Source organism: Gopherus flavomarginatus, chromosome 1, assembly GCF_025201925.1.
Source record: "Gopherus flavomarginatus isolate rGopFla2 chromosome 1, rGopFla2.mat.asm, whole genome shotgun sequence".
Lineage (NCBI taxonomy): Eukaryota > Metazoa > Chordata > Testudines > Testudinidae > Gopherus > Gopherus flavomarginatus.
Genome location: NC_066617.1, coordinates 302,813,199 through 302,825,288, shown reverse-complemented (window position 1 = coordinate 302,825,288; position 12,090 = coordinate 302,813,199). Strand labels below are relative to the sequence as shown.

The following is a 12,090-nucleotide window of genomic DNA, read 5'->3' as shown; positions in this document are numbered from 1 at the left end:
AATCCTCAAGGCGAAGGGAGGTCTCAGTCCTGTCCTAGACCTGTGAGAACTCATCAAGTTCATGATAAAGTTGAAGTTCCGCATGGTATCATAGACTCATAGACTCATAGGTCAGAAGGGACCAATCTGATCATCTAGTCTGACCTCCTGCACAAGGCAGGCCACAGAACCCCACCCATCCAATTTTATATAACCCCTATCCCAGGACCGAGTTATTGAAATCCTCAAAAATGGTTTGAAGACCTCAAGCTGCAGAGACACCACCAGCAAGCGACCTGTGCCCCATGCTGCAGGGGAAGGCGAAAAACCTCCAGGGCACCTGCCAATCCGCCCTGGAGGAAAATTCCTTCCCGACCCCAAATATGGCGATCAGCTAAACCCTGGAGTCCATCTTCCCGTTCTTGGATCCCGGAGACTGGTATGCCGCCCTCGACATGAAGGACGCGTATTTTCACATCACCATTTATCCTTCTCACAGGCGGTACCTCTGGTTTGTAGCCAACTGTCAGCATTTCCAGTTTATGGTCCTACCGTTTGACCTTTCTACAGCCCCAAGAGTATTCACAAAGTGTGTGGCTGTAGTCGCCGCCATCCTCCGCCGCCATCGGATACACGTTTTTCCGTATCTGCATGATTGACTCATCCGAGGGACCTCAGAGTCGCAAGTCTCCTATCATGTGGGCATCATCAAGGACCTATTCATACGTCTAGGCCTGATGATCAACACAGAGAAAACTACTCTGGTTCCCACACAGAGGATAGACTTCATTGGGGCCATTCTGGACTCCAGTCTCGCCAGAGCCTGCTTACCTCAGCCTCGGTTTCAGGTGATGGTAACAATTATCCGAGGCCTACAGAACTTCCCGACGACTTCAGCTCACACGTGACTTGGTCTCCTGGGTCACATGGCTGCCTGCACCTTCATGACCAAACACGCCAGGCTACACCTCCGTCCCCTCCAATCTTGGTTCAACTCAGTATACCACCCAAGCAGAGGCTCCATAGACATAATAGTCACCATTCCCCCGAGCATCATACGCTCCCTCGACTGATGGCTGATGCCCTCCCTGGTGTGTGCAGGGATGCCGTTCCATCCACCCCAGCCTTCTATGTCCCTAACAACGGATGCATCATCTCTCGGCTGGGGTGCTCACCTCGGACATCTTCGCACTCAAGGCCTTTGGTCATCTCAGGAGCTGGCCTTGCACATCAGCGTCCGAGAGCTGAAAGCAGTCCGCCTTGCGTGCCAGGCGTTTCAACAGCATTTGCAAGGCCATTGTGTCTCAGTGTTCACAGACAACACAACGGCCATGTATTACATAAACAAACAGGGAGGGACACGGTCTTCCCCCCTTTGTCAGGAAGCCATCCAACTGTGGGACTTTTGTATAGCCCACTTGATAGACCTGGTAGCGTCCTTCCTCCCAGGCGTTCGGAACACTCTGACAGATCAACTCAGCAGATCCTTCCTGTCTCACGAGTCGTCGATTCATCTGGAAGTTATCCATTCTGTTTTCTGGAAGTGGGGATTTCCCCGCATAGACCTCTTCGCTTCCCGCGAGAACAGGAAATGTCAGATGTTCTGCTCCTTCCAAGGTCTCTCCCCTGGTTTGATATCGGACGCCTTCCTGATACCGTGGCGTCCGAGAGTGAATGGTACGGCAGCTGCTTTATGTCTTTCCACCATTCCCGCTGGTTCACAGGGTCTTGCTGAAGCTCCGCAGAGATGAAGCTCGCTTAATCATGATCGCTCCAGCGTGGCCCAGACAGCACTGGTCCACCATGTTGCTCGACCTGTCGGTAGCCAACCCAATTACCCTGCCTCTTCGCCCAGACCTCATAACTCAGGACCACAGCAGACTTCACCACCTAGACCTGCAGTCCCTTCACCTCACGGCATGGCTGCTGCATGGTTAAGCCAATTACGTTGCTCTGCCTCTGTACAGCAAGTACTCCTGGGTAGCAGAAAACCTTCCACTCAGGCCACGTATCTGGCCAAGTGGAAGCACTTCTCCTGCTGGTGCGAAACGCAAAACGTTACTCCCACCGAGGTCCCGATCCCCACCGTCTTGGACTACCAAACAACAGGGCCTAGCAATATCATCGAGGATGCACTTGGTGGCTATCTCTACCTTCCACTCAGGGGGGACTGGCCGCTCGGTGTTCTCGCACCCTATGGTTTCTAGGTTCCTCAAGGGCTTGGAGCGCCTATACCCACAGGTACACCGCCCTGCCCCAACCTGGGACCTCAACCTGGTTCTATTTAGACTTATGTCTGCCCCATTCGAGCCGCTAGCAACCTGCTTGCTAGTATACCTATCCTGGAAAACAGCTTTCCTCGTAGCCATTACATCGGCCAGATGAGTCTCCAAGCTTCGGGCTCTCACGGTGGACCCACCGTATACTGTGTTTCACAAGGACAAGGTGCAGTTGCGAGCACACCCGGCGTTCCTCCCTAAGGTGGTATCGGCCTTTCATGTCAACCAGGATATCTTCCTTCCGGTCTTCTTCCCGAAACCACACTCAACATGAAGGGAGCAACAATTGCACTCCCTAGATGTTCTTAGAGCGCTCACATTTTATATCGAGCGGACAAACCCTTTCGTAGAACGCCCCAACTCTTCGTCGCGATGGCGGACCGAATGAAGGACCTACCTGTCTCCTCTCAGATGATTTCATCTTGGGTGACGGCTTGCATCTGTACTTGTTATGACTTGGCTAATGTTCCTTAGAGCTGCCTCACCGCACATTCCTCCAGGGCCCAGGCTTCATCTGCTGCCTTCCTGGCTCATGTACCCATCCAGGAGATATGCCGTGCAGCTACCTGGTCTTCAGTATATACCTTTGCCTCTCATTACGCTCTGGTTCAACAATCCAGAGATGGCGCAGCCTTTGGCTCAGCAGTTTTGCATTCTGAAACATCTCACTCTGACCCCACCGCCTCGGTAAGGCTTGGGAATCACCTAATTGGAATCGATATGAGCAAGCACTTGAAGAAGAAAAGACGGTTACTCACCTTTGTAACTGTTGTTCTTCGAGATGTGTTGCTCATATCCATTCCAAACCCGCCGTCCTTCCCCTCTGTCGGAGTAGCCGGCAAGAAGGAACTGAAGGGCCGTTGGGTTGGCAGGGGTATGTATCCAGCGCCATAGCGGCACCACTCCGGGGGGCGCCAAGCTGACCCACCAAGTGTTGCTAGGGTAAAAATCTTCCGATGAGCGTGCACCTGGCGCACACACACCTAATTGGAATGGATATGAGCAACACATCTCGAAGAACAACAGTTACAAAGGTGAGTAACCATCTTTTTGCTTGTTTGACAATATTTTCATAAGCTAGCGTCTCCAACCTACAGTTCTTATCAAAGCCAGGAATTGCATTAAGCAAGGTTAAATCTGCCATCAAAAAGTGCATTTGTGCAGGGTCAAAAATACATACTGTTTTTAGGAGCCCTGCTGCAGGTTGTTGAAACTTTTGAGCTGTTTTTGTTATATCAATTGACTCTTCTCCATAGCAGTAGAGTGTTTGTCAGAGCTTTTTTGCTATGCATGAAAACACCTGCTGAGCAGCACTGGCATTTAACTCAGCTTTGTCAGAGTGATTTTCGTTTGACTGTGCTTCAGCCCAGAACAGTACATCCATTACTTTCTTGTGTGCTTGGTTTGAATCTCGACATGTCACAATCCACCAAGTGATTAAGTGCATAAGTCCATGACAATGAACTGAACTTCCTCATTCAGCTGAGCATCGTTTAGAAGGGTTGACAGTTCTGTTAAAACCTGCATTTTCAGTGTCAGTGTCAGCTCTTCTGAGACGAACTCAGAATAGTACTTCAGGTGAGCTGTACAGCCCGAAACTAGGAATTTCAACAATTACTGGCTCTTGGGGAAGTGCAATTTTTTGTTCCCCAATTTTAGTAATTTCAGTTGTGTTTGCAATGTGCTGCCTGTATCAGAGTTTGCAGCTAGGGCAGTGTTAAAAGATCTATTTAATGTAGCTGACCAGTTTATCAACTTTACCAAACTTGCATCTCCACAGTTCACTGACAAGAGATATTATATATGCATTATATGTAATATGGATAGCATTTGACATTAGAACCTGGAGAACCGATTTGAAAGATTTAGTTATGTAAGTTGCATTGTCAATTATGAAAGCAGATACCTTGTCAAAGTTTGCACTGTATTTTGAAATGGTTTTAATTATTTCTTGAGAAACTGTAGTGTAGTTAACAGCATTCACATAAATGCAGTTGACAAGCGCTGTTAGCTTTCCTGTCTATAGATCTTTGGCCTTGTCAGAAATAAAATCAAACAGAACATGCAGTACATAGTTGTCTTGCTCGTCTGTGGACTCATCCAAAATAATTGCAAAAGACTCAAATGGGTTAATTTGAGACTTATCTTCTCAAAATGTGTAGCAAAAACCTTGGGAAGGTATGTCACTTGGCCTGCTCCTCCTCCAGCAGCTCCCATTGGCCTGGAGCAGCGAACTGCGGCCACTGGGAGCCGTGATCGACCGAACCCGTGGACGTGGCAGGTAAACAAACCGGCCCGCCCTTCCAGGGGCTTTCCCTGCACAATTGGAAGAATAAGTTTGGGAACCACTGCTGTAGGCACCTATCTGTATCCTTAGGCACCTATATAACTTTGAAAATTTGGGCCATGATGACCATCAAGTCACCAACTACAATTAATACTTTCTTTGTTTAATAAATCACTTAGTTTTAAATGCAAAGTTTGTTTTGTTAAATTGTTTTTTTATGTATCCAGCACATTCAAGGTAATTTTATTTAATTAGTAAAAACAAATTTAAAATGCTGTTACTGTGCATTTTTAATTGAATTCCAATGTCCATTGTAATAAATTCCAATGTCCATTGTAATACAGCTTGGCACAAATCTTGAGTCAAGAAGAATGATCATCTAGTAAAGAAGAAATACATTGTTTACTATTTTTTAACATAATACAAATGTAAAAATTAAGAATCTGAATAGATCTATGTTAAGTTATATAATTGCATAAATAAAATGTGTATAGATATAGCGTATACTCTGGGTTACACTAAATACAGTTTCTTTTTTTTTTTTGGCGAACGGCTCTATTTGATTGTGAATCAACATGTTTTAGTGGTTGTACCAATCTTTGTTAGGAAAATAACTAAAAAGTACAAATGCAAAACAAGACAAAAATGATTTAAAGCAAGATTTTCTGCTTGCTCATTGAAATCATAATTAAAATTGGTGATTTAAATCACTTGGATTTATATCAATCCACCCTGACTCTAAGTTGAGCAAAATGAGATTCTTTCTGTGGAATAGCTAGTGCAACACGGATTTACTGAATTTAGTTATGTGAATTTCACTAATGTCACCTGGGGGCCATACGTTATGTTAACCCCCTATTTGAAGACCCTATGTTCCTAGTTTAGGTGCCAGAGCTAGCTGGAATACAGCTCTTTTAAAGCCAGCTGGTCAGTAAAGCCAGCTGATGTTCACTTTATGGTACTCTGGCTTTGGGAACCTGTGGTATAGCATTTTCAAATCCTAGTGTTTGGCCTCCATGATAATCTGAAAGTGACAATATTTTCACAGCATTTTTTTAAATACTCTTCATCCCCTTCAGATAATTGACATTGTAGCTAATATATATGTAGAAGAATGCCTTTTCTCTGCAAATTCATTTTATGTACAAGATAGTCTAAGGGTCTGTCTACACTACGGGATTATTCCGATTTTACATAAACCGGTTTTGTAGAACAGATTGTATAAAGTCGAGTGCACGTGGCCACACTAAGCACATTAATTCGGTGGTGTGCGTCCATGATCCGAGGCTAGCGTCGATTTGAGTGTTGCACTGTGGGTAGCTATCCCGTAGCTATCCCATAGTTCCCGCAGTCTCCCCCGCCCAGTGGAATTTTGGGTTGAGACCCCAATGCTTGATGGTGCAAAAACAGTGTCGCGGGTGATTCTGGGTAAATGTCGTCACTCATTCCTTCCTCCGTGAAATCAACGGCAGACAATCATTTCGCGCCCATTTTCCCTGGATTGCCCTGGCAGACGCCATAGCACGGCAACTATGGAGCCCGTTCAGCTTTTTTTTTATTGTCACCGTATGTCTACTGGATGTTGCTAACAGACGCGGTGCTGCAGCGCTACACAGCAGCATTCATTTGCCTTTGCAAGATAGCAGAGACAGTTGTCAGTTGTTCTGTACCGTCTGCTATGTCACTGTAAATTGGTGATGAGATGATGGTTATCAGTCATTCTGTACCATCTGTTGCTGTCATGGGTGCCCCTGGCTGAGGTCGGCCTGGGGCACAAAGACAAAAATGGGAATGACTCCCCGAGTCAATCCTTCCTTTATGGTATCTAAAAATAGTCAGTCCTACCTAGAATATAATGCAAGTGTACTAGAGAACCAGTGTATCAGAGAGCACAGCCGCTCCGTGTCAGATCCCGCAGAAATGAGCTACATGCCATTCTGCGGGGGTGCTGCAAAAACCCCACCCGTTGCTTCCCTGCTCCCCCAACCTGCCTGGGCTACCGTTGCAGTGTCCCCCCATTTGTGTGATGAAGTAATAAAGAATGCAGGAATAAGAAACAGTGACTTGTTAGTGAGATAAAATGAGGGGGAGGCAGCCTCCAGCTGCTATGATAGTCCAGGCAGGACATTAAATTGTGCAGGGGAGAGGAGCCGAGCATCCCGCTGCTATGATAGTCCAGGCAGTACAGAATCTTTTCATTACACATGAAAGGGAGGGGCTGATGGAGCTCCGCCCCCAGTTGCTGTGAGGAAGATGGTTACCAGCCGTTCTGTACCATCTACTGGGAATGACTGGGAGTCATTCCTATTTTTACACAAGTGCCCCCAGCGGACCTCACCTGAGGCCAGCCAGGAGCACTCATGGGCTGATGATGATGACGGATAGCAGTCATATTGTACCATCTGCCGCCAGGGGAGGGGAGGGGAGAGGATACTGCTGTTCACTGCCGCAGCATCACGTCTACCAGCAGCATGCAGTAGACATAGGATGACATTGAAAAAAGTCAAGAAGTGATTTTTTTCCCCTTTTCTTTCACGGGGGGGGGAAAGGGGGTAAATTAACGAGCTATACCCTGAACCACCCCAGACAATGTGTTTGACTCTACAGGCATTGGGAGCTCAGCCAAGAATACAAATACTTTTCGGAGACTGCTGGGGACTGTGGGATAGCTGGAGTCCTCAGTACCCCCTCGCTCCCTCCATGAGCATCCATTTGATTCTTTGGCTTTCCGTTAATGCTTGTCACGCAGCACTGTGCTGTGGACACTGTATCATAGCCTGGAGATTTTTTTCAAATGCTTTGGCATTTCGTCTTCTGTAACGGAGCTCTGATAGAACAGATTTGTCTCCCCATACAGCGGTCAGATCCAGTATTTCCCGCACGGTCCATGCTGGAGCTCATTTTGGATTTGGGACTGCATTGCTCCCCGTGCTGATCAGAGCTCCACACTGGGCAAACAGGAAATGAAATTCAAAAGTTTGTGGGGCTTTTCCTGTCTACCTGGCCAGTGCATCTGAGTTCAGATTACTGTCCAAAGCGGTCACAATGGTGCACTGTGGGATACCACCTGGAGGCCAATATCATCGATTTGCGGCCACACTAACCCTAATCCGATATGGTAATACCGATTTCAGCGCTACTCCTCTCGTTGGGGAGGAGTACAGAAACCGGTTTAAAGAGCCCTTTATATCGATATGAAGGGCCTCATTGTGTGGACGAGTGCAGCATTAAATCGGTTTAACGCTGCTAAAATCGGTTTAAATGCATAGTGTAGACCAGGCCTAAAACATGAAGTTTCAGAAATTGCAGACCATTAGGCTGTGTTTTGCCTGTAGGCTTCAGTTTGTATGGCTAGTCAACACTTTGTAGCAAAATCCCAATGTTTAAAACAGTAAAACAAACGTGATTGAGTTTTTCATGTTTTCACTTTTCATTTTTTCATTTTGTATTTATAGCTGGAAGGCCCATGTGTCCTGCAGATACAAAAAATACGCAATGTTGCTGCACCAAAGGATAATGAAGAATCTCAGGCTGCTCCCAGAATGCTGCGTTTGCAGATGACTGATGGACACACAAGCTGCATAGCAATAGAATATAATTACATGTCAAAAATAAGGTGAACAACAGTTTTCTTCACTGAGCCTTTGTTGCAACATTTAAACATTATATAGGATTAATGGAAAAATCAGTAATATGCAAAATATTTCCCACTTTATCAAAATAACTCCAAAAATAAGCAGAATTAATTCTTACAATGCAATAGACATTTTTGTTCCTGACTGCATTGTCTTTTTCCCTTTTCTTCTCTTGTTGTTCTTGGTTTTTATTGCAAAAATATCATCGCTTTTGCTTTTTACTCCCGCCATGTCAGAGAGCTTGCAATTTTCCTTGTACTTGTTATGTTTAAGTTCCACAGAGAATAAATAGAAAAGTCAGAGACAATTGTCTGATAAATTTGAGATGAAGAGGAATCCTGAAAAATAGTGAAATGTCAGGCAACCCAGGTAAAATGCATACAAGAGATGAGTAGATGAAGTTGCTCCCCAGAATATTAGAAGCATTTCTTTGAGGCTTTTTAATTGTGGAATCTTAACTGGACATGGAGAGAAGAGAAACTCAGAAAGATTTAATTTTATAGCCCATGAAAATGGCAACACTTCCATAAACACCTCTTTTTACAATTTTTTGACATGTATTTAGTTTTATTTATCTGCCATGAGTAACAGGGCTTTGGATTGATTCTGGGGGAAAGCTTAGGGACGAAGACTCTAATATCCATGGGGTTGGAGAAAGGCAAATGATAAAGTTTTGGGGACATGGACTTTTGCGTCTCGTTCTTACAAGATTGATTTGTTTCCTGGTTCATCAGCTGCCTAGCTAGTGACTGCTTTTTGATCATGGTATTTTTCAGGAAAAGTAATGGGGTGTTCATGTTGAAAAGGCAAGAGTGATGGAAATGCAGTTCTCCTCCACCCCTCCAAAAGATCATGTGTCATGGATAGTGACTTGAACTATAAATTGCATTTTTCTGGTTAGTGCTAATAAATAGGTCTCAGTGCATGCTGTGAAAACACTGGATATGTTAGGAAGTTGCCGTACCACTACCAACCTTGACAAAACCTTATTTAACTCCACGTTTTTCTTTATTCGAGGAAGGAAAAATCTTATCACTCTGTAGGAATATAAGGGTCTTTCACTAGTCTGATTTTTGTGCCATTGCAGTTGTTGAGCTCTGCTTACCTATTGGTTATTGTTGCAAACTGTGGTTTAGTTAATCTGTATCCTAGATTCTTACTGAAGTTGGTTCAACTATTATCCATTAAGTCTTGTCGTACATATACATTGCAAAATGTCTAGTATTATGGATAATTTTGGTACGAAAAAAGAAAAGAAAATCAGGCTCCATTTCTACTGATGCAGTGGCGATAACAATTCAGTCTTATAGATGCTTCTCTCCATTAGTTTCACTTGTACGACATTCAGCCTTAGGATATTGCACTAATATGGGCTATTTCTGTTCAAGTCATTGCTGCTGAGGTTTTGTTCATCAAAGAACACTTTCTGAAAAGCAGTACAATATTTATGCTTGCTGAGAAAGTCATTTGTACTGTTGAAAAACACCAATTTCAATGTTCATGTTTTCTTCTTCCTTCACTGAATGACCTGTTCAAAGACCTAAAATTTCTATGAAGATAACAAAACCTGGAGCAAATATGCTATCCATTCTTGACCCATCCCCTATCCTAAGAGTAGTGTGTGTGAGCAGAAAGACAGCAGAGTTAGATCCAGGAATATTTTGCCTGTGAAACTTACTTTAAATGTATCTTTCTTCCTGCTTCCCTGCTTGTAAAATAAGCATGTAAGTATATTTTATGTATGTAATAATTAAAATTCTTCAGGTGATTGCACATATACATTTCACATTATGGGTGTGTATACCCAGTACACTGAAGCCAGAGATTTTTCCAATAGCGGTATCTTTTGGGCCAGCACATATACCCTGCATCTGCTTATGTTCGCAGCCAAGGGTACAAAGGCTGGAACTTCCCCGCCCACCCATCAGTTCTTTCTTGCCACCACAGGCCAATGGGAGCTGCTGGAAGCGGCGGTCAGTATGTTCCTCAGTATGAGCCTGCAGCGGTGAACCGTGGCCAGTGAGAGCCACAATCGGCCGGACCTGCGGACGGAGCAGGTAAACAAACTGGCCCGGCCTGCCAGGGGCTTTCCCTACTCAAGCGGTGACCCAAGTTTGAGAAGCACTGGTATAGCCAATCATCAATCACTTTTGGCTAGGTATGATTTCTCCAACTGGGACATGATGAACTGCCGGAGGTAGTCAAGGAGGAGTTCCAGGCAGTTGTGATGTGTGATGGCAAGGACAACTTTCCAAGCAGACCTAGGTGTGGCTGACACAGCTGCAAAGGTGATAGCAACGGTGATAACTATGTACTGTTCCTCATGGTTTGCAATCCTTTGGCATACCTATGGAAGTCCAGCAAATGCTTCTCTGAAAAAATGAGTGAGGTTTTACATTTTCTTAAGGATTCTGGAGATACTGTCAGGTCCTTGGGCATCTACCTGCCATCTCCAAACAGGAAATAATACCACCCTTAGAATCAGCAGAAGCTGTCATTATATCCCTTGAAACAACCTGGCCAAGCTAGAAGAAGAGATAAGTCTCTGAAGATCATCTTCTCCTTCCACCTTAGCTTTATCTAAACAGCCGTGTACGTCAAAGACATCTGTTTGACTCTTTGGTTGAGGTCAGCATATGAAACCCATCAGAATCTTTCCTGTCCTACTCCTCCTTGGAAACAGGCTATTTTACTTACTCAGTGCTTGGATCATCATCATAAAAGCCGATAAGTTCTGAGCACTGTGGTACTGGGTTACAATCTGCAGTTTCTTTGTGTCCCTTTTTCCCATACCACTTTCCTGTCCCTTTTTGCAGACCAATCTCATTAAGCTATTCTCAAGCAAACAATACAGTCTTGTTTTAATTTAGATGAATTATATGGACTCAAAGGGTTAAAGGTGTTTACATGACCATATCACTATCCAACATTAATCAGTGTTAAACAAGATACGAGGATTGGTATATTGAGACCTGAGCCTCCTTAATACTATGGCGACACACTAGAAAGTTCATGCTAAAGGTTAGAAGTTTATTGATTAAAATGAACAAAAGAAAAGGAATCAAGAAAAGGTAAAATGCAATGAAACTGAAATTGAATGTTGCAGAGCAAACTTAATTAAAATCTATCAAACTTTCTTTGTAAAGAAGATGAATATTGGCCTATTTCTTAATCTGTCAAATAATCCTTCTTAGGGGGGGAAAAAAGGATTAGTTCTGTTGTTCAATTCTGAGTCAAGAATGATAGTCGCTTTCCTGCTTTAGACAGAACAGAGACACATGGAGGGAGAAGAGATGGTAAAGATGGGAGAAATACGGCTTTTGTTGATGTTCACATGATAATAGTGTGGCTGGTCAGTCATGGATGGATGCTTTAGGTTGGTCACAACAGTTGTTGCTCTGGCCCCAGGCTCTCTTCCCTGGACAGGGACAGCATCTGGTTAGATCGATCCTCTCTCTCTCCTTCAGTGGTCCATTTCAGGCTGAGCAGAGCTGGATGGGATGCCTCATCTCCCCAGGCTGGTGCTGAGTAATACAGATCATTGCAGGATCAGATCAAAATCTGAGAGAGAGGACAGGAGGAAAATAGTGGAGGATAGAAGGAGGCGGGGACACTAGAGGGAAGGAAAAGACAGAGCAGTCTCTCCCATGTATCAGCTTGGTGACCTCACTAGTGCAGCAATGATGCATCCCCACTGGAGTATCAAGGTCTGTTGCTATGCCAGCAGTTCTTCTGCTGCAGCTTCCATGGTGGTAAAAAGTTTCTTTTTTTCTCCATCAAGCCTCTCTTGAAGGGTCTCAAAAAGGGTGACTGGAATGGTCCATCCTCCCATTATTTTGCCCAGCAGTTAGGCTGAATTTTTGAAGCATTCCTATTCATCCATTGATTTTCAATGTCCTAGTATTCTCAT

General features: G+C 44.5%; 1 protein-coding gene across 2 annotated transcripts in view; it reads left to right on the top strand.

Moving 5' to 3' along the window:
- Positions 1-12,090, top strand: part of TDRD3 (tudor domain containing 3) — a 287,845-nt gene that overhangs the window by 123,423 nt on the left and 152,332 nt on the right. For both annotated transcript variants that reach the window (XM_050948387.1, XM_050948388.1), the window contains one exon: positions 8,001-8,161. In XM_050948387.1, the coding sequence (XP_050804344.1) occupies positions 8,001-8,161 (161 nt within the window). The remainder of the gene's footprint in view (positions 1-8,000; positions 8,162-12,090) is intronic.